This window comes from Lonchura striata, chromosome 4A (genome assembly GCF_050655825.1).
Source record: "Lonchura striata isolate lonStrDom1 chromosome 4A, ASM5065582v1, whole genome shotgun sequence".
NCBI classification, from domain to species: domain Eukaryota; kingdom Metazoa; phylum Chordata; class Aves; order Passeriformes; family Estrildidae; genus Lonchura; species Lonchura striata.
Window position 1 is genome coordinate 12001325 of NC_140742.1, and position 23796 is coordinate 12025120.

The window sequence follows — 23796 nt, forward strand, 5'->3', positions numbered from 1 at the left end:
CCACTGATGGAAGTAGAAGATGCTTCATAACATATGTCTGAAAACTACTTAAGACTCATGATGTCTGGTGCCAGGGAGACAGGATACAAACACTGCATCTCTTTGTGTCAGTGAGTCCAGTGTCACTATGGATGCAGAAGACATTAATTCCAGGGGGAAAGCAGTGCCAACTTTTCTCAAAGGAATCCTTTCAACAGCTCCTTCTCTTAGGTAGCTAAGAAGTTCAATGTCCAATGAAAGATGCTGCCTCCTGGCATTACCTCTGCTTCATTGAACAAGGAGACAGTGATTTGTGCAGTTACACTCTACAAGGCCTGCAGAGAGGCAAGAGAAGAGCCCCAGGTCGCTCTGACTAGCATTACTCATTTCTGTAAAGCAGCTTGAGAAATGGAGGGGAAACATATGTGACAGAATATAACGAGCATTTATGAGAGAAATTCACATGGATGGCCAATGGCCAGAGCTCTCACACGTTCCATTAAAAAATAACCAGGAAAACCAGAGAAGTGAATTTCCTGCATATCATGGGATGTTGCACAAAAGTCATTGTATACTGGACACATAGGAATGGAAAGTTGGCACAAGATCTGCGAGAATGCTGGAGATACCTATTCAAATCAGGCATGAACAATTACCACTGAAGACAGAGCACCAAATATTATACACATAATTGCTGCAAAAAGCAGAATGTAAATAACCCCTGAAATCACAGGAGACTCTGAGTTCTCTTTTACCTAACATTGTTACAGATCCAATCAGGGGAAAACCAGACCTTCATGGGACACATTTTTAGTGAGATAGTGCACAGCTAGCAATGTAATGACCCATCATTTTTGGTAGATTGATTACAAATACACCTTAGGAGCAGCTAAGAGAAGATAAAAGATGACAATTCAAGAAAGACTCATTCTAATAATTTTCCATATTTATCAGTTTAAATATGGAGTACAAAATTCCAGCTGAAGACTGTGAATAGGAAGAGCTTAACTTGATAAAATGGATATGAGAGTTTATATTGGGTCTTACTCTTCCTTACTAGATCACTGTAGAATGTTTAAAAATATTCATAGGTATCATAACATTTACAAGCTCATGAACAGAAAAAAGCCAAAAGAGTTCATTGCCAAGGAACACTTGAAGCAAAACCAGTCAATCTAAAAAGCATTTATGTTTCTATATGATACAAAGATACTAAAAAAATAATAGAAAATGTTCCTAACTGCAAATGCCAATTATTGAGTAGGACTTCTGTGATTTAACTTAAACTGTCAAAAAGTAAGCATCCAGTTCTCCTGTGTTCCCTCAATAATCAGTGAAGAGTGATGGTGTATCCAGGGAAAAAAAGTCTTCTCATTCTGGGTGACAGGATGAATCACTCTCATGTTTCCAACAGCTGTAAAGGATATCTAGATTATTGTCTTCCGAACTGAAGCTTAGATTAGCTAGAAAAACAGAAAAGATTTTGGGCACACCAGCACACCAGTCCTTCTTTTGATCTGAAGACAAAAGAGGGGTTTGTATTCCCAGCACCTTACTATTTTACAAAGTTCTAGTTTGTCAAAGAAAGCATTTTGCCTTAGGAATTTTCTTTCTTACACAGTAGACCATTATAGAGAAAACTCCAATGGATGTTTCAAGAAAACAACTGGATGTTCCAACTCCATTCAACTTTAAATTTGGATTTAAAGTTGAATGGGCTCAATGTCATCCTAAGAAACAAAAGCAGCATCACAGCATCAGATGAGTTATAAGCTCAAAATGGTTCTTCCTTGTCACTGGTTAAAAAAAGATTCTAGACACCTATATCAGATATTGATACACATATCTAATAGAGAGAGGATACAATTGTCAGGGAAGATGAATCCAACCCAAAACTGCTATGTGGATACCATTTATTATCCAGTGCAGTGAACACATCCATCCCATCTGAACAGCAACCTTCTTGTGCACTCATGTTCCTCTGCCATTGTGCACTTACTGCCTCCTGCTGACAAGCTGTGCTCAGGGAATAGCTGTTTTCCTCAGACAATTAAAGTCTCTGGAGAAAGCCAAATAAAACCCCTTTCTGTGATGCTGCATGAATACTCTTTTATAAATGGAAATGTGGGGTGCCACTAAGACAAGCATTTAGGGAAAAGCTCCAGTCAAATCTCCCAGCCATTAGGCCATGTCGGGAATGCTGGAACAGGCTCGTGAAAGATCCTGCTTAGTCTCTTTCATACAGTGGCTCTTAATAATGAGCATATAATAAATGTACAGTCTGGAGAATTTACTATACAGTATCCAATTGGATTTATATAGTCATAAACTTCTGCAGCACTGCTTCTATGATTTACAACAGCCTCTACTAATTATGAAGCTATGCCTGGAACTGAGATGTGAAAGGTAAATGTTACCAGACTGGTTGTACAGTGACACTATACAAATGCACATTTGCCAAAGCAATTTTGAATTGCTTTTTAACAGACAGCCATAGCAAATAACCACATATTTTGGTCTGCTCTGTTGAAAAACACCAAAACCAGAAGCCTAGGAAGTTTTTGGGATGGTTTATTGTGATAGGCTTTAGAGATAAGGAGTCTGGAATGGACAGTCGATGAAAGGACGCTACTTTCTGCCTGGCTTGTAGGGGATTGGACTTGGTAGCTTACCTGATCCCTTGACAAATCTATACTTCTGATTTCCTAAACAGGAAACACCACGGGAAATACTGTAACTTAATGTAGGACAAGGCTCTCATGACCTAAATGGATACAGGAGGATGTTTGCTTCACAGAAGTTTTCCAGCACAAATATTCAATTTTGTTGCTACTCAGCATATTAAACAACTATTCCAGAAAGGACTATTTGTCACTAATAGGAATTACCTGGGCATCGTGGGCAGCACAGCTGTGGTACATGCACAGGGGAAGCACAGTGTAGACTTGGGCATCTTATTCTGCTGCACAAAACATTTCCATTCTGCAGATGGAACATAGTACATAGTATTTTAATGAAATGTGCTGTCTTACAAATTTCTGTCTTCTCTATTCTACATCCAAACTCTTTTTTTTTTAAAAAAAAAGCCTTTTTACAATGTTCTGGTTTCACTCACACTGAGATATGCTCAGATACTACCACTGCCCTTGAATTTATGCTGGAGGTCAGAAATCCTTAAAAATCTTAAAATTGGAGGAAGTGTCTAACAATGGATAGCAACAATCTCCATTTCTCTTTTTCTTTCCATTTGTCTTTTTCTTTTGAGCAGATTATGCTTAGGAATTGCATTTCCAAAACTAAGACATGGATAAATGGTAGATCTCTGAGATATCCCCTACTGAGGGTTAGTTCAAGACCACAAGAGACAATAGCATCTGTAATTGTTCCTGAAAACTGTGGAGAGCCTTTTGTTTTCCTTTTATTGCTTTCCCAGTAGACAAAAAAACCCAGATGGTAAGTAGCCATTTTTCTAAGAAATATGAGTTAAGTCTTGGGAATAGGGTTCATTATTCATGTCATTAACATAATATTCTATTTGACCACAACTAAGTTTGATTTATAATTAAAACACAGGGAAATTTCATTCTCTGGTGTCTGTAACCAGAAAAGACTATCCATTTCAAATTCCCATTTCCCATCTATAATTCATCCTCTTAATTTACCTCTGAGTTGCTCATATTTATAACAAGAAAGATCTTTCAGCATCAACATTGATACTAAGTTATGACTGTAGTTTTAGGTGGTGTCAGGACTAAACCCACTTTATTTTCATATGCCTTCTGGAGCACTGAAATGTTTTCAGTGAACGTGCAGACTTCCCTAGACAGCAGATGTATAGGCTTTTCTATTCATCCCTTTCAAAATAATTCATTGACAAGTATCTGCAGACCACAGGCTGGAATCCTACTGTTAGATCATTGCTAGCCACAAACTACAGTTGTGCATCTGCTTTGGAAAGAGACACTAAAAATTATTATCACCATCTGTTTCCAATAAGAATTGAAAGGAAATACACTGATTTTGTAGAAGAGGAGCGAATTTTAGACTGAAGGATCTTCAGAGAATATGGACTATCCCTGGTCTGCACAGCTGCTTGCCCAGCAGACGTGGGAGCCTGGGAAGTGCTGCTGTAGAAGAAAGGCTGGCACTCCCTGTTGACCTGTCTCCATGTTGCTGACTTGTCCTGTTCTGTGACCTCACTCTTTTTCATTTTAAGTCCTGTGGAATCTCCTGAGGTGAATGTTTACTTTCTGTGCATGGTCAGCTGTAAAAATAAAATTAATGATAAAAATAAATTATATAAATTATAAAATTCTGCAGGCAAACTTTGCTGCCAGCCAGATTCCACTGTCTGCTGCAGGACAGAGCTCTTGTAACTGATCTTGTGCTTAGTGAGACTGATCTTCCACCTGCATTCACAGTGAGAGCTGGGAGAACAGCCCCACTGACCAGAGCAGGACTCAAGTGCTGGTCAGACTCTCTAAGCCAGGACCAAGGTCACATTTCTGCATCAGGTACCAGAGTGTTGATGCATCTCTCTCCTGAAGCTGGGCTATCAGTGCTGAATGTGGAGAGCAGTCATTTAGCCTGAAGTCTGCAGATATGACTATGAACACAAGCAAAAGCAAAAAACTGCTGTATTTTAGGGAGTAAAATTATGATCTGACAAATTGTGAGTGCTCTATTTTACTTGACAGTAACAGTCAACAGGCTCCACTATGAACTTGGGGGGAGGAGGAGTTGTAAAAGGAAGGGGGAATAAGATGAGAACACTGAATTATGTTTAGTTTTATTCTGGTTTACGTATGAGATTATAACTTGTAAAAATACAATACTATATACACACACAAAACCAGGAAAGTTTTTGTTTTTTTTTTTTTTTTTAATGCCAGGCTGTATAACTTGGCCTCTGTGTAGTTAATTTGCCTTACCTTTCTCTTAAACATCAGAAGTGTGTGTGCTGGGGGGATGGACAGACAGACTGTTTAAAGACAGAGCAGAGATCTGTCTGCTGCCTGGCTGATGTGACTTGTTTTGCACAGACATCATGTGGATCTCAATGTCTGTGGCCAGCAAAGACATTTTGATGCACTGGGCATAAAGACCCCTGGGGATTTTTTTGCTTTTCTCTGCAGTATGAGGGAATCAGTTGCTGGATCAGACTCTCTAAAAATCCTCTGCCTACCTGCCAGGGAATCATATGTGCTTTACACTTAGATCTCTCTGACTTGCTATCTGCGGCACACTTTACTTTCATTTTTTATGCTGTTGTATTTGGTTTATGGTCTGTGCTTGTGCTATGTCATGATGTGTTTTCTAATGCCTTTATTTTGTTAAAAAAATTATAAATTGTAGGGTTTCCTGAAGGAAACTTCATGAAAATTATGAAACTTCAGGAGCTTTCATGGTAGGTCAGTACTCTTAGGGCATGATTTTGGCCAGGAGAAAGGTCAAAGGAGTGTGTGGATGCTACAATTGTTATTTGCAGTCTTCCTTCTAGACAACAAGAGTCACATCCAAGAGATCAGCATCCTCACTATTGAAATTATCCCAGGTTACATTTGGTGTACCCTCATGGTATACCAAAGGTAAAACAGCAAACAAGAGAGTAAAGTGCAATCCAATTCTGAGCCTGCATATACTGGAAACTACCATAAGCAGTTTCCTTCTTTACTAAACCTGCTGCCCTGAACTATCACTTTGTCTTCTGCACCCAAGTTAAAAAATAAAACAGACTCTTTTTTGGAGACTCATAGTGTGTGGGTGTGTCTGGGTCCCAGCAATGCTGTCTAGAGGAGCTGACCAGGCACTTTTCCATCCCTCCAAACTGTCCAACATCTCTCTAAAAATCATTGAGCATTTATTCTCTAAGATTGCCAGTTATTTTTTTCCCCACCCAAGACACATTCTTCCAGTGATTTAATGAGTGTTTTACTCCACACAAACTCTGAGGGAGTTTTCAACTTGGCATATACATCAGCAAAAGTTGAGTGGAAACTCCTTTTTGCTCTAAACAAAGACTTTTCCTTCCTACTACATTGTTTTTTCTCTCACAGCTGCATTCTGCAGCTAAACTTGTGGGACTACTGTTTGTGCATCTCTGCACTGAATTGTAGTAGCAGATTCCCTTAGCGCAAATGCTGCACAGGGGCTCAATATTTTACACTTGCAGGGAGGGAAAATAGCGAGGAATACTTTATTCTGCATTAAATATAGCAGACAGAACTCAGCATCTGGAGTGTCTCATGTGTTAGTGATTAAGATCCCTCACTGTTTATTTTAAAGTACTCTAACGGACATAAACTGCCCTCATTTTTGTGCCTCCTCCCAGCTGTATATGACATACTATGGGGATCTCTGAGTGCTGTGTTTTTGCATCAGCCATCAACTGATGGGAGCCCTTTCATGTTCTATCCAATTCTCTCTGCTCCCCATAACCTTTTCTCATGTTTCATCATCTCATTCTTCTTTGACTGACTTTTACTAACAGTGATATCTAAGCCTGCTCCTTCAGCACTTTAGGGCAGCAGATTCTTTGGCTGGAAGATGCTGGCAGTGTACATAGATGAAAGTACCAAACTCAGCATAATCGTCCATATTGGTGGAACTGCAAGGATTATACTTAGGTAGTGGGGCCTTATCAGTCAAGATGTAATGCCCAGCATCCACAAAGCTTCTGGCTAATTAAGGAGCTGGTTTGTCTGTGCTATGCAAGTATTTTTTGCCAGTATTAGCCTTCTCTGTTAATATTTTCCTTTCACTAGTATCACCTGCCTCTATTTCCTGCAGCATGACCAGGACCCACTAGTGAAAATAGGTTTGGGCTTTGTCAAACTGTAGCTACATGAGAAAGGATTCTAGTCAGTGAAGCAAGCAGGAGTTGTAGGATCAATAACTCAGCAGTCCTACCTCTGAACAAAGACAATTAACGCAGTAAACAAGGCCATACGGTTCTAGATAAGGATGCCATCTTTCTCCTACATGGTATTTCTTATCTTGAAACACACAGTATGTATCTGAATCTGTAAAACAGTAAAGAATTGAAAGAGCTATGAATGAAAATTTCCATTCCACGTGTATGAAGTCTATTTAGATGTGCAGTTTTCTGTAAACTACTTTTTCTTTTCCTGGAGAAAAAGACACAGCAGAAAGACCCTTAATTCCACATGTTGTTTTTTCTAATATTCCAAACCAAAATAAATGACATGGCCTCCCATTTTTCAAAAATTGCAACTCCTGAAATGATGGTTAAATGGTTTTCATACAGGTGAGTTTATCCTTTCACCTGTTTAGGTAACAAAATTTAAGTGCCTGATCACTCAGAGAGGCTTATGGAAAACAAAACCTCTCCACTGCAAAACCAAAGCAATTGGTCCAACTCAGGAAAATCCCAGGCTGTACCACAGAGAGATGTTGAAATAATTTATGCATCAGCTTTCAAAATATTTTAAGATATTTTGTTCACTAAGCACTTCTGATCTTGCAGTTACAGACTTGCAGAAATCCACATACAGGTCAGACCTCAAATCTCTACAATAAAAGAGTGTTTCTCATGTGTTTCCATGTGGGAATTCCTTTCTGTTATCTTAATGATATCCAAGATCAGTTTAAGTCATTACCTACAGTATAGATGATACTTCAGGATATCTTAACAAAATACCCATCTTACATGTGCTAATCCAAGCCAGGGACAGTCTCCACATTTACTGGGCTAGAAGAAAGTAGCCAGAACTAGGGACTGTTAGTAGAAGCTGTGATCTGCTTTTCCTTCACACAGGAGCATGACAAATGAAACACAGGATGCAAAAAAGCAGACAGCTGGAGCTTGGCAATTTCTCACTGCTCTTTCTTTGAACAAGGCTCCTGCACATGTTTTTCCTGTGAGTGAGTTCAATGGGGCAGAGGGCTTTTCTGGAACTCACTCTCTTTTGTCTTCCCTCCATCTTCCTTGGAAGCACAACCTGCTGATACTGAGGCTAAAATTTTTTAAGGGCAAATGATCTATTTTGTAAGAAGGAGGCCAAAACCCAACCTGTGCAGGTAGGGGGAGCATTCCAGAGACCCAGTAACAAGGCTGAAGCAGTCAATAACTCCTAGACTTATTTGGGTAGCTATTCCTCCTTGCCATGATTTCTGAAATATGTTAACATCTCCCACGGATGACAGACTTTGCAGAAATGCTTCCTTTATTTTGTTTGTATTCTTTTCAATTCTTCTCATCAAGTTTTTGACAGATTTTTTAAGAGACTCTGAATTTTCTCAAAGGATGTTGAGAATCTAATCCAGTTCATGTGAGGTTGTTTTTACAACACAATAGAACAGTCTTGGACAAGCTTTATACTAGCTGAAAACTTCAGCACAATAGTCTTGCACATGGGACAGATCCAGATAATCTGTCAGATGTTTACAGAAGTTACCAAATAGAATTAAGCACACTCTTGACTCAGGATATTTGAAATAAAACAGATTCTCCAACTGATGTGTTATGTTCTTTACGATGCATTATAACCTGTACAGCTTTAGGAAAATGTACCCCAAATATGGGTGTGGCCTTATTCAACTAAATACAAGATTAGAAGGAGGAGAATGTTAGAAGGTTTTGGACATTTTTTTTCTGAACCACATCTGAAAATATTAAGTGACGGTGACAGCTATGTTTGAAGTCTACTTACGTTTTACTTGTTCTAGTTTACCTCCATCTATGAAAAGGAGACAGAGCACACCAAAAAAGATAAAATTAAAATCCGCCAATATCCACTTTCTTTCCATCTTTATCATCAACAGAAAAAGAAAGAGCCTCCAAGAAGAGAATGTTGAGCTGTTGGGAAAAAATATTAAATTAATTAAATTAAAATTTTGTAAGATACTTAATTATTTCATCCAGCACACAGAAATCCTAAACTGCCAGAACAACAACAACAACAACAACAACAACAACAAAAAATCTGTATCATGCATCTTCCTTTCATGGAAACAGCCTTGCCTTCAGATCATTTAATTTTTGGAAAAGGGGGCACATTCCTATTCCTGAAAGCTGAAAACTGGATATTTATTCTAAAAATGTCCTTGTTTTATTTCAAAGCAATCTGGCAAATAAGCAATCTAAATTCTTAAAAGTTAGTTCTCTTTCCCAAGAAACTAGTTTGGGATATGTTCTTGTAGAGCATCACTTTTAGATGTATCTGTGGTGTCAGTTGCTACATGTTTGCTTCATCCTAAAGTTAACCCTGGGTGTCCCTGGAGTTCAGGTCCTGCACTGTGCAAATCCCTGCTCAGGGTGAGCCACAGGCCCTGCTGCAGCCAGTGGGAGTTTTCCTTACCACGTCTAATAAGCTTCCAGCACTATTCAGCTCGCCCCTCTCCCCACCACTATTGTTCTGCTACTGTGTATAATTAATTTTTCTAGAGTTAACCCTTCTGCTGCCTTGATAGCTGAGAGCAGAGTAGGGGAATGACTTGTCATCTTCATTCCTTTAGATCTTTAATGTCAAAATCCTGCATGGTGGGGCAAAGTTTAATTTATTCTTTTCTGTTCTGTGTGGTTCAGAGCTGGTATTGTTCTTGTTTCATGTGTGATTCTGTTTTTCTTTTTCTGGGTTTTAATAAGTGAACTATTTTTATGGAAATAATTAACCAATTAACTAAGGTAGATTGTTTTTTAATACAGTCAACTTAAGATTCTACTATTTTGCTGCTCCAATGTTTATAAGCATTCATTGCTAAAGTGTTATCTTCCCAGAGTGCACTTGTCCATAACATACAATGTTGGAAAGATTTGGGTGTGATTTTAAAAGCCTTGATATGGATTCACTATTAGTTTTACATAAGCTTAAAAAACCCAAGAAGAGTCACTATTGGAAAAATGAGCGGTCTGTTTTGTAAACTAATTTGGCCGCGTCAGATTTCATGTAAATAATGGAACTGTATATAAATATGTCCAAACTTACGGATCATCAAGGCAAAAATAATAATTTCTATATGAATAAGTAAAGTGATGGATAACTTAAAGAAACTAAACAGTAAGTTAAGAAGCCCTTAAAATGTAGATCTTCCTATTAAGACTATTGAGACCTAGGATACTGTAACAAAGGGCGTGTGATCTGATGTTATCAGCAGCTTCATTGCCTTCACTGTTCAAGAATTCTCTGTATTTCCAAACCACAACCACAATGGACATCTTCCTTAACTAACTAAACCTGTGCCACTGCTCTGTACTCAGTAAGCTCATTCAAAACAATGCAAATTGCTTCTGAAAATGTTTAAAGAAATCCCTTCTTTAAAGCACTGTGCCTGTTCAGTAACTAAGCATAACTTTCCATTTATTTTGCAAGTTGAGAATAATGTTTCAATTTGAGAAGAAGGGTTTAAGTAATTTTTCCCTTTCCACATATTCAAATCACATAGGACATTTTTGAAGCCAAATATACTTTAAAAAACCTGTTAAACATTAAAAGCTCATAATTTAGTCCCAGGACATCATGCATGCATTCAGAACAACAGTAGCACATCACTGGGACTAGCAGAAATGTGAATGTTTAAATATTTCAGCCTTCTTAGGAATTGCTTAAGCAAACAATAATTATAAATGGCGTACAGTTATCCTTTGCGCAGCACCGTATCTGTTAGCTAGGTTGGTTAGTTGGAATAGAAAGGCTGGGAAATCCACCTATTTTAAATGTCAGGTCTTCAAAAGGAAGAACATTACAAAACTTTGACTGCTTGTTTTTAGAAATGCTGCACAGTAATGTTAGATGGAGGAGTTAATAACAGAAATGGGATGGAGACTTTTGATGTCTTTCTTAATTCTCTTTAATTTCTGTATTGTTGTTACTCCAAATATAAACACATACTTTTCACTATTAGGACACTCCCTTTATTTCCCCAAAGGGCAATGTCCTAAAAAAAATTCCTGGATTTAAATAATCACAGTTAGTATTAACCTGTTAATTATTGGTGTATTTTCTGCATTGTAGAAACAATTAAAGTCATCCACATCTTACATTAATTACTTCGTGAAATAAAGCAGAAGGGGCTCTGTTTAACGCCTCGCCCTCCAAAGAGCCCGGTTTGGTAACTACAAGAGGCAGTGTCCGGCCTCGCCACGTTTTACGATTAGAGAAAAAAACCCGCAAAATCCAAAAATGGCAGCGCCGCGGGCAGCTGGCAGAGGCTGCGGGGCTGCGGTGATGCAGCGGCGGGACAGCTCAGCCCCGACGGCCGCGCTGCCCCGCAGCAGCCGCACTGCGAACCCTCTCCCTCCGCTCCTCCCGAGCCTCCATCCCAGCGGCCGTCCGCCGCTGCCGTCGGGAGTGCCCGGAGGCGGGCGGCTCCGCTCTCGCTGCTCCGACAGAACGGCCCTGGAGCGCCCGGGAGGGGAGCTCGGCTCGGCTCGGGCCAGGTGCCGGCGCTGCCCCGAGGGGGCGGCGGGACTCGGACGGACGGAACGCCGGGAGGCGTCGAGTCCCGCGCTGGGCTGTCTGTGCCGCGGCCCCGGAGTAAGTCCGGCAGCGGGACCGCGCCTTCCCGGGGCCTCGTCCCGGACAGCAAAGCTCACAAACCTGGGGCACGGCTGGAGGCCGCTCCGCTCCGCTCGGACACCGCCGCGAGCTGCGCTCGGGTTGGGACAACCGCGCGGCTCCGCGCTCCGCTCCGCCGGCTACGGGGGGTCCGGCCAGGCGGCGCCGCTGCTCACTCACGTTGCCATAATCTTCTCCCGCGGCTTTTAAGTGTCCCCTTCGGTTGGATAGTAGGGGGGCGAGCAGGGGACGGACGGGGTCCTGCCACCGCCGCCGCCAGCCCTCGACCCCCGTGTGCTGGACGGGAGCGGAGAGAGAAGGATCCGCTACGGCCGAGCTGCGGGGTGTGCGCTCCGGAAGGTCCCGGGCTGGGGCACCTGCCACCGCCTCCCGCCCCGGCGAGGAGCGCAGCGAGGCCCGCAGGATGCTCGGCGGCGGGTCCTGCCCCGCAGCCCCGGCGGCGGGAGGCGGGGTGAGCGGGGCCGCCTCCGCCCCGGCCCCCTGCTCGCCCGCGCCCCGCGCCCGCCGCCCGGCTCCGCGGCGTGACTGACACGGCTGGGGTGGAGCCCTCCGCCGCGGGGGGCCGCGGGGGGCCGCGGAGAGGGGCGAGGAGCCCGCCCGCCCCTCGGGCTGCCCGCCCGCCCGCGGAGCCAGCCGCGCCCGCGGCACCCGCGCCCGGGCGGCGCGGCCAAGCTCCAGTGCCCTCAAACGAGCTGCTGGTTGGGTGACCGTGGCCACTTTTCCTCCGCGGGAACAGAGCCCCACGGGTGGCTTTCTTGGAGAGCGGACTCCACACCGAGACGGCTCCTTAATGGGCTTCTCCTAGGCGGGGAGCCCCCCGAAGCAGACCCGACGGAGTTAGCATCCACTGGGATCTGCCAGACACCTTCTGCTGATACCCCCTGGTCTGATTTATTGTGTTAGAAGGTTTCAAGGTCACATTGAGATTCTGGTGGAACTAAATTAAACCCATGACTCATTATATGCTTGGTCAAACATTCTTTTTCTATCTTCTTGTAGCCCCTGTAACTAATAAGAAGAGATCAGTGAACTCTTGACAAATGATCTGAGAAAAAGGGTGAGGTATGAAAAGACATCATGTGGAGAAACAAATTACAACCTATTTCCCCTAGTTTGGGACCAGGGTGTTTGGGAAGCACTGCTGGGAGGTCGTACACCTCTCAGGCTTAGTAGATATTTTCAGAAGGCTGAAAATTGAGCAGAACTTTCATTTCTTCCATTGTACTTTAGCTGGACAAAACACTGAAGGTGCAGTGTATGGTGAAACCTTATACTAGCATGAGGAAAGGATAGATGACTTACTAAGGCTTTTGTAGTGTGACTTTATAAGTTACCAAGGCTGTGTGTCAGACAAATGCAACTATAGAACTTCTAATATTAAAAAATGAAAAGAGAAAGAGCTAAGCATTTTGAAAACACTGCTCCATGTCTAATTGTGTGTCACTCTGCCACTCTGTCTTGCTGTGCACAGGCAGTAACTCATGTTCCTAAGAAAAAAACATTGTTTAAAGCTCTTAGCTCCCAATGTGATGCCTATGGCTGCAGACTGATAGTTTTGGAAGAGCCACTGTATGAAACAGGGATGGGCAAACAGGGGGGAAAATGGTAATTCTGAATCAGAAGTATGATTGTAACTTGCACATGAAAACAGAAAACCTGCTCTGTGCAAACTCCAGTCCCACACAAGTTTTTCCATGTTCATGGAGCAGAGTTAAGCACATGCATGTGCTTCTAAATTGTTGGGCTGTAGGAATGGTTTTCCTTTAGGTGTTGTGCTGGGTTAGACCATACAGGCTCAGCCTGTGAGATGAATTGCCTCTGAGTAACACAGACACTCAGTTGTGTGACTGAACTGATCCTATTGCAAATCTTAGTGAGTAGGAATCCACAGGTCTTTGCAGGTATTAAACTTTGTAGGTTCAATAGTTGGGGTTGATAGCAGCTACGTGACTTTAGTAAATGCAGCTTTGGGCCTGGGCAGAGCTCAGTTTTACTGCAGAGACATCCTCCAGAAGAATCCACCCAACTGTGTCAGTGTTCTCTATGTACTTTTTTTCTCCATGTATTTTCTTCTCTCTGCTGATACAAATCTAGTGTGTGTAAAGACAACAGTAATTGTTGCAATGCTCTTTATGCCTAGTCAGTGTAGTAGTAATGAGAAGTGAATTATTTTCTATAGACTGTGTGACCTGAATTCTTTCGCAGAGGGATTCTTTGAAAATAAATTCCTTATTTGGCCTGAAGAGTGCTTTGGGAAAGTTGCTATAGATGCCAGCACTTTCCACTGCATTCTGTAAGACTGTTTCAGAAGATGCTGCTGTCTGATGGTCTCTGGAGATACTAATTCAGGTGCAAGACCTTTGTTGAACATAGAGATATTTGAACTGGTGTTCTTTATCCACTCTGGCAGATTTAGATTGTAGAGAATTGGCTGAAAGAGCCTTTCTCTTAAGTGAGGTTTGGGGACTCACTGAACTGGCAACTTGGTGGAAACCCAGACTTCCAAGGGCAGGTGCTCTAGCCTGACTCCCAGTCCTGTTCCTGCTGTTTAGGCTGTTCATCAGTTGCTGGGACGTCCCTGAGGGCTTCTGACTGAAGATGCAGTCTGGTGTCTCTCTTGGTCACACACAGTGGCTGCACGGGTTCCTTGTCCTGCATCTTCCCATGGCATGGTGCTGCAGCAAGGGCTGTGCTTGCTAGGCCACAGGACAATGTGGCACATGCTGGACATTGTGCGTGAGCAGAATGTTCACAGCTGGCCTTTTGGTGAGTGACCCTCTGAGCTGGCAAAGGTGCCAGTGCACCTGGATCCTGGGAGTGCTACACCTATGCCTGAGCGCTTCCTTTTCTCCCAGCTCTGGCCAAGTCTCACCAAGAAGGACAAGGACAAGCCACTACTCTTTGTGTGTCACCACAGCCTGTTATGCTTTGCCTTGTCTCACACCTAACACAGCCCCATGGTAGGGGTGTCTATTCCCCCTTAGCACTGACAGCTTAGCAAAGCCCTTGCTCTGTGCTCTGGCTCAGCAGTGGGCTGTTACTGCAGCTTGTGAAGCTCAGGGCTGCTGCACGCGTGTGACACAGAGAGCCCTGGAGAAGCATCAGACCCACAGTTACCTTTCATGCTGCCAAGCAAAGCTGACTGCTTGAATATGCTCTGCATTCTGGTGTCCAGACAGGAAGGAATTGCTCCCAATAGTGAGCATTAAAGATTGAAGAATGCCCTCAGTTTTTAAAAGCACAGAGATTTATCCATGCGATTCTCATTAAAGATAATGGAAATTAAGCAGATAAATAATGTGACACTGCCAGTAGAAGTCCACGTCCCTGTGCTGTGCCTCACAGTGACTGAGCAGCATGAAGGTATCCTGCTATTATTTCTCAGTTCTTGTGAGGGGAAAAAAAAACAGGCTAAAAGATTCATGCCAATGCTAACATGTTTACACACCATGTGGAGTTTTCTTAATTGGAACAGACATTGAGCTCTGAGAGATATTAGACACACGACACAATACCCCTGGTTATTTCTTTTTCTTCTGTTTATCTATGGTCAAATTTTCACTCTAAAAATGTACGAAAGGAAATTCTTAGCGTAATAATGAGCATCCTTTGATTTTTGCATTCCCATGAATTCAGTGAAGCCCTTTGGAAAATGTATCTTAAGATGCTAAAAATTATTCCCAGGGTTTTATAAAAATCTCTAAATTACTTTTTGTGGTTTGGATCAGCCCCCCCAGTTATCATACTGGGAATACAATCTGGATGTTCACCAAGCAGGCTTCACATATACTGCTCAACAAAAAGGGCTTCAGATGTGCATGATTTTGTGATTATGGCATAGGGTGGTCATGAGCATTCTCCACCCTCCTGTTTTTTTCTGTAGCATGGATTTCATTCACAGTGTGTTGTCAGTCCTCTAGCACTATAAATTAATTTATTTATTTGCCAGTGAGACAGATGGACATAGTGAGCCTGAGATTTCAAGTCAGTTTGCTAAATAACAGCAGCATTACATAAAATGTCAAATTGCAGCCCAATTCCTCACTACCTTGCTGTGGATATATTCAGATGGGACTGAAGAATAGCTGAAAGTCTTTCCATTGTTCTGTCAAAAAATGCAAATAAAATATATCTCTTTAAATTTAACTTCCAAATAAACAAGTGAGAAGAGACCCACAAAACCTGCCAACAGCAATGAAAATGCAGGAGAAGGCAACCACACAATGTTTCATTCCATCCTAGAGTAAATGACACTTTGCTAGATGGGGTATTGAGAATCCCAATGTGTAGAATAAATATATGCACTCAGAGGCGAGGCCCTCCTGAATTTTGCATGTGCTCATCATTTCCTCAAAGTGTTAATCTACAGATGTTTCTATCTAATCTAATCCAATCTAATCTAATCTAATATAATTTATCCTAGATATTTATAAGATACCTATTACCACCACAATGTGTGTGCAGCTGTAATTATGATCCTATAATTCTCTGAAATACCTGCCATGTCAAAAACTTGAAGACAATTTGTAGGAATGTAGATTTCTTTGGTATATTGATGAGATGCATGAATGGCAAATCCAAATCTTCAGTCCAAACTTTTATCTATAATTCCTGTATTATGGACACATAATTTGAAAAATGCAAATCCATATAATGTGCAATAGCATCTCAGTGACTATTTTCAGCAGTTGAAAAGCAACATCAGAGAATCTATATAAGTGATGATTTCTGAGTTTTGGGATCAGCTTCACCTTCATTGTTTTTTCACTACCACACATTATTGAAAACAGCAGAAGGTGGCACAGTTCACATAAAAACAACATACATTCTTTCTTGCCATTGCAATTGTTGACTAGAGTCACACATGAACAACAAAAATTTTCAGGAGTTTAAAGGAATCTCTGTTATTTGCTTTTAGTCCTGCTATGCAGAAGAATTGCTGGAACAAATCTTATGGATTAATCATACCATGATAAAGATCCACTTGCTGAGGCATTTCTTTGCAGCTGGCATCCACCAGATAAACGCAGTCAGTCCTGTCTCCCAATGCATGACAGAAGGCGTCAAGGCAGGCTTAATGAGGCTCAAATTGCAATTCAAATATACTTTTATAAGCCTTGCTTAGTGCTGCTAACCTCACCTTGGTAAACCAAAGACAATAACAACGTTACTGAACACCTCGGGTATTATGTCATTCTTTTGCTTAGAAATTTGCTGGTGTGAGAGTGCTTTTGAAACCCATCAGTAAAACTGAACATACCAAATAATTGATCTCTTCTCTAGGCAGAACAAAGGCAAATATGTGCCAGCATGGAGCCAGAGCCTGCCAGGGGCTGAGGACTTGTAAATCCCACTGCTACCAGTGAGAGCTGAGGACACAAAGTCCTTGGTGTAACTGAGCTCAGTTGTAAAACAAACTAATGGCTGTGGAGCTCTTTCCCTCTGATACCATTAGTGTGTACTTACTCATAACAGACCCTAACGTGTTGGCTTGCACTAAGCTGTGGTTCCAGCCTGCCTGATCCTGGCTGCAGGCTTGGGCAAATCCCAGCCGGGCTCTGCCTCAGTGTCTGACTGGCTGTGAGGACACTCACCAGCACTGAGTTATGCCAGAGAGGGACACCACTGCTTTCTCTTGTCTAGTTCATAAAGCCAGTCTTGAATTTTCCTGCACCAGAAGATGGTGATCCTTTCACATGAACAAAATTGCAGAGAGACAGAAAAAAAAGCTGAGCTGTGTCAAAAAGTCACAAGGACTGTTCAGCAGAGGATAGGAACAGTGGAAATGTCCAGGAGGATAATAGTGAAATTAGAAATGGCTCTTTGAGAATAACCAGCTACAAAATAAAGTTTAAAATGAGGAAGGGGGACTTAATTTCATCATTAAAAATATCAGTATAAAATACATGGAGAAAAACAGTGAAGACACTGTTGCTAGTAGGCTGGCTTTTAAAGTATTAATGGAACGTCACAGAACAAGAGTTTCTTTTATTCTTTTCTATCCCAGCTCCCTGCTTTCAAGGTTCTTGTGTGAACATGCTGCAGTTTGCAAGGCTGTGAAATTATCAGACCTGGACCAGTGCCAGTACAAACCAATTTATTGGAGTCCAGCAATTAACTAAAACCTAGAAAGCTTGATTAATTGTGGCACTGCTCAGCAGGGAGCATTGAGAAAAAAAATCATGACACTCCATGAGTTCTCTGTTCCATATAGCAATTTACATTATATGTAAAGAAAAGTTTTTTCTCTGTAAATACCCTTACTTTATTATTTTACATAATGTAGAAGGAATAATTACAATGCCATGTGAAGAAATGCTTGTTGATGGCTCTCTAGATAATAATTTCATAGTAGTAGCTGTTATCCTGTTACATATTTTTGTGCTACTGAATTAATATCTCATTGTAACCCCAACAATAGGATATATTATTTTAAAACATTGTTTCATTAAGCTTCTCTCTGGATGGACATATTGAGAATCCAACACTGCTCTGTTCCCTTCTATTTCTTCAAATATGCCTGTGTGCAAGAAAGATGAGGGTTTGATGGTTGTTCAGAATTATTTAAGATAGAAAAGCAGCAAACAAATAGTTGGGCTGAGAAGCAATTTAGCAGGGCAGAGTATGTTGACTGAAATGAAATTCTGGAGTATGAGGAGGCAGACATTATGAGAAGCAACTACAAAATGTAATTTAGGTGTTAGCCGATTTTATTATGATAGTATTAGCAAATAGTGTCCACATTGTTTTATTGTAAGGCTTATCATAAAAGTCTATGCATAAGGCAGAATTAAAAAATCTCATTCCTAGATGCCTTAGTGACACATGAAACACCTTTAGTATAGATAGCTGAGAAGAAAAGAAATATTCCAGCTCAGTGTAATGTAGCATATTGTAATGGGTAGTACAAAACACTGGATCTGATTCTTCTTAGTTCTCCTTACATCAAAATAATTCAATGGTTAGTACTGGAGAAAACAACCTGTTTAAAGATAAAAACTAGTGGTAATAGAATTGTCACCCCTGCCCAGTGACAAGGAAAAGAAAGATACATGAAAATATTTTTACCTTTTCAACATCATTTTGTATCCTAATCTGCATCCAACCGCGACACTGTCACATTCTCAGATTTAAAGAGTGCAATCCACAGACAGGGCTAAATCACATTAGGCAGCAGTGATAATAGAGCCTGGGCATGCAGAACATCCCAGCAAGCCTCTAGCTGGGGCTCTGGGGTGATTTGGGACATTCAATGAGGTAGGAAGGGCTGTCTCCTCCAATTTCACTGTATTTACTGGGGATTTAATGTATTTTTTTCAAGATATTTGCAGTGGAAATCAGTTTGTTGGAGGTCATCTAATTGAATCTACAGCCCTGGCAACCCTTCACAAAGGCTGCCAGGAATGACCGAGTTGCTAGTGCTTAACTGTGAATACCCAGCAGGGGTCCTCCACAGGCCTGAATACAGTCAATTATGTTATTTTTCTAAATATTAGTGACTCAGCTGTCTCTGCTTGTGGAGAGTTGCCAGGGTCAGAGATACAATCAGACAGATCCTCCCCCCCTTCACTTCTAAGAGATGGGGAGAATCTTTTAAATATCTCTCCGAATAATCCTGAAGTGGAGGGAGGGGTTCTCACAGGCTGTGCTGCTTCTCCAGGGGGGGTGCATAGGGTCTCCCTGGTTTGGGGGTGCCAGGGGCCAGGCAGGGCACTGTGCAAGTGCTTGGGGGAGCACTGCTGTGTGTGAGCAGCTTCCCAGCTCTGTGATGTAAATACAGATTTCACAGTTTAGCTCAACAGGCACTAGGCTGAGACATTTCAAAAGACAGAGGTATTAGCAGCTTGTCTAACCCCTTTAACACTTTTTTGTTCTTTCTGTCTTCTCCTCTCCCACCCACCTCTCATTGTGCTACAAATATCTCTATGAAAGGAAAGTTTCTATGCACTGTAACAATTCAGGTTTCCATCTTCCTTTGTAGACTAATCGGGGAGAGACACAAGAATGATGACTGAGGAGTGCATTCATGGTCTGGAGGGCTCTTCCCTGACACTTACAGATGCCTCAGCAGCCACAATCCTTTGCCCTCTATGCAGAGCTCTACAAATATTTTACGGTTTTGATTGTAACTTCCTTAGTTTTTGCCAAAAAGTCTCTTTTCCAAAGCCCAGCTTTCTTGAGAAACAGTATCCCTATCCCCATGGTCCATAGCCCAGCTCTTACTGATCAACAGTTTTTGGCAGAAGGGAAAAATCCCTCTAGAGCATTTGGGTGTCTGTGCATTGTTTTGGCCCAAGTTTGAGGTAGTGCTTTGGAGTTGGCAAAGTTTCCTAATTTACTGCTGTTAAATTTTATCCAACTTTAGGAATATTATGGGGATGTGGCCAATTTCCAGCTATTCTGAATCCATTGCAAATACTTTGCCAGCATGTGTCCAAGTATAATCCAATTTTGATAGTTTTAATGACAATACAATTTACCTGTAAGTGCCTTCAGGCCTGGCATCTGAACTGCAGTGAGCAGGGGTTCAGCTGCTTGGAGCCCAAGTCCCAGGAGGTGACACCTTTATTCCTTTGGGTCCCTTCTGTCCTAGAGGTGGAAAGCCCACACTGGGTCTCTAGTCACACTGACGTTGCATCTCTGACTTGTTGAACATACATTCTTTGCTGTGAGAGTGAGGATCTAGGCATTTCCTTGGAATGAGCAGAGAGTCTGGAGTGATAAGGTATCTTTTGCTATTTGACATCTGTACACTTCAAATTGGGGTACTGGTGTTCTAGCTGTGTTAACAATACAGTAGCTAGATAAAACTGCAGTGAAAGCAGAACTGAAGTTTCATATGTTTCAGTACTGCAGGGAACTTGACTTTGAAGAACTGGACATTATCAAAAGGGTGCCTTTGTAGCTTGTTCTTGCTATAAAAACAGGGAGGAAACCAAGCCACCTCTGTTATAGAGTTTCCCCTGGCTGGAGCTCCCCTGGGGAGAAAGAAAATAACCCAGCAAGGGAGAGGAGGTTCGCTGTGTTTAGACAGCCTGTCCTGATCTGCATGTGCCTCTCAGGAGGAGGAGTGCCCTAGGAAGGTTTTGATGTCTGGATAACTACCAAGACCACTGTCCCCCTCCTGTAGGAGGATATGGTTTGGGCAGCAGCTGTGGCATTCTGACTGAAGAAGAGATGATTTCCTCAATGTTTTCACTTTTAATTCATCACCTTCTCCAGCAATTGTCATGATGGCAAATGCATAGTGTTAAATTCTGTCCTCAGGCAGTAATGAGGACTCCATTGTGGAAATCTGGAATCTGGATGTCCTTAATGTTGCAAAGTTACGTGTGACATACTTTGGTTACCAAAATGATTGGGACAACAGCATCCTGTCTTGTGCTCCAGCTCATCCAAGTATTCATCATTGATGTAAATTGTGATGCCCATTGTTACAAGCTGCTGACAAGCATGCATCAAAAAGAGAAATGAAGATATTTCTAACTTCTGTTTCAGCAATGCACGTTTTCTTTCCTTCTACTGACACTGTCATCCATAATTGTTAACATGACTTCCTGGTATTCTGTTGAATAACATTCATTAACCTGAACTCATGGCAGAATTATATCAATAACAAAAGTGACATATCAGTCAGTGTGTTCAGGCTTTGTGAGGGCAAAATTCTTTCCTGATTCTATCCTCAAAGAGTTCCACCCTATTCCGTGCATTCAGAGAATTCATTATACCACTGATTGGTCATGGGACACCTGACACAGTTTGCCCAGAGCAACTGTGGATGTCCCATCCCTGGAAATGTTCAAGGCCAGGTTGGATGAGGCTCTGAGCAACCTGGTTTACTAAAAGGTGTCCCTGTTCATGGCAGAGGGGTGGAACAAAATGATCTTTAGGGTCCTTTCCAACTAAAACCATTCTATGATTCTACAAACATGACCATCTGACAGTACAGTGATGCAGTACAGAGCAGAACTGTTATTGTTGTAGCATCCTTAACAATCCTTTCACCTGAATCGAGGCATGAAGACAGAGAAGGGAACAGGACTTCCAGCAGCTCTTAGTTCTGTATTGCTCTGCCCAGATGTAGGTGCTTCATGGGAGGCTCTGCTGACAAGAGGGGCAACAGACCCTAGCTCATGCAGTGATTTCATGGCTGGCACTGGCTCTTATACTGCACTGCCTTATCTGAAGAAACTTTAAAAGTTGTGGACTTTTCAGGTTATCCTTTTTAGAAACAGAGAAACTGAGACACAGTGAGAGGAAATGCTTTGTGTGGAGGTACCTGTCAGCTCTGAGCAGAATTACAACAGACCTTGTCTCAAGTTTTGGCCTAGTGTGCTACCAACTGAGTGATATTTCTACTAAAAACCATGCTCTTTAATGAATTTACGTATTGCTTTGGGTATTTCAGATCTCAGGAGGACTCAAATCTCCTTCTTCCTTACTTAAGAAATGGGAGAACCACATATGAGGTGACAACCTTATTTATTCTTCTACCATGACTCTTTAAAAGATAAAGGAGAAGCAGCTAATAACTAAAAAAAAGTAACACTCCAACAGGCTTGGTTTGCAAAGCCCCCAAAAGCCGAGTAAAAGTTTTTTTAAAAGCCAATCTTCTGCTTACTTTTATTTTAACAGGCCATCTTCCAAACTTACACAAGGCTAACTACATTACAAGGCATGGATTAAAACAGAAAAGTTCTCTAAAGCAGACCTGTTGGAGTTGTCTTTAAAATTGAAAGCAGAGTGTTTGTTTTCTTTAATATGGGGGGCAGCACCAATAAAAACACCAGGGAAAGGCCAGTATTACTAGATCACAGCAGAGTTATAGTAGAATGATTTTTGCTTAGAGACTTAAAAGCTGGACTGCATCCTTTCATGCTGAAATCATATCTCCTGCAAGGATTATTGCAGGATATAATGTTTCCTTCAGCTTCTTATTTTCTCCACTCCTGAACTTGGACTCCTGACCTCAGCTTTTCTCTGGTTATGACCAAGCATTTGCCTTCAATTGAATAGCTGAGCTTTTTTACAATCAGATCAGCTTCTGCTCCTGTAATTTCAGACTCATTTTGTGACATTGATATTGTAGATCTTAACTAAAAGCCAAACATTTTATATCTTGGGTAATGACCATACAGGAACTGCCAGGTTTAGCTCCCATGTGTGTAACCATCCAAAACACTCAATATGTGTGACTGGAGTCGGAGGAGCTGTGCACACTTTGCATGGGGCCCCTGTTCCTCTTTGTGTCCCTTTTGCAGCACAGCTCTGCACCTGTGCCTTGCTCTGGGGGTCACAAAGAGTTGTCCATGAATGGCAGGTAATTCGAGGTTCATGGTAGCTGAGTCTGGACCCTCTCATTAGTTGAACAGCTAATCAGGCAGAAATCTGTGGGGCTCTCCAGTTAATTACAGGGCAGGGTTAGAGGGTAGGTACTAAAAATATCCATTTCTTGGCTGTGCCACTGTTGCCTGCTAGAGCCAGTGGAGGCTAATTGCACTGGATTATCTGCACAGATAAAGTTAGATGTACTATTCAGAAGAATACATAACTGGGAAGCCTTCTGTTCATGGGACTCATGATTTCTTTTTAAAAACTTATTCTTTATCGTATCACAGGATATGATGTGCCTTGTGTTTTCTCTCACTAAAGAGAGAATGAAGATTGAAGTTTAGTTGTACAGCTACACTATCAGCTTCAATGTACAGCTCTTGATCTTGTAGCCAACAAATTTGAATGCCTTCAAATGTTTGAGACACCAAAAAACATATTGGAATGTGGTCTTGAAATCATACAGCACTGGGCTTGTACAGTCATTTGTTATCACTGTAACAACTACTTCATGGACATTTCTTATTTGTGTGAGTGTGAAAATAAAGATAACCAGGTACCTCTGCTATACTGTCCTGTAAAAACTTGGCTTTTTGTAAATAAGCCACAGCCTTACTATATGTAAATTACTTTCTGGTGAGAGTGGGACTCTTTGAGTATTCTTCAGGAACACAGATTGAGAGAAGATAATTTAGAAGAGTCTTTCAAGCTGATTAAAGTGTTTTCCAGAACACAAAATATGCCTGGAGAAATGGGACTGCTAGTGAAGTTTTGCCCCTGAATATAGAAGATATTATCTTCACTCTGAGTGAAGTCAGTGGCAGAAATGTCTCTGGTGTAAAAGGAATAGGAAGCAGTACCTATCAAAGAGCATAATGTTGCAGATTTTCCAATATTTGCATTGGCAACACAGATAAGGACAGTTTAGGAGATTTTCACAGACACAAAT

At 41.7% G+C, this 23796-nt stretch overlaps 1 protein-coding gene across 4 annotated transcripts in view; it reads right to left on the reverse strand.

Moving 5' to 3' along the window:
- Positions 1-11959, reverse strand: part of CHRDL1 (chordin like 1) — a 37997-nt gene extending 26038 nt beyond the window's left edge. Inside the window, exons 1-4 of one of the 4 annotated variants that reach the window (XM_021547854.3) lie at positions 11538-11959; positions 8652-8797; positions 6889-7001; positions 2868-2961 (exon numbers count right to left, since the gene is read on the reverse strand). In XM_021547854.3, coding sequence (XP_021403529.2) covers positions 2868-2961; positions 6889-7001; positions 8652-8757 — 313 coding nt within the window. In that variant the 5' untranslated portion in view covers positions 8758-8797; positions 11538-11959. The remainder of the gene's footprint in view (positions 1-2867; positions 2962-6888; positions 7002-8651; positions 8798-11537) is intronic. The other 3 variants (XM_085570911.1, XM_085570910.1, XM_085570912.1) reach the window with 3 other exon arrangements.
- Between the last annotated feature and the right edge of the window lie 11837 nt (positions 11960-23796).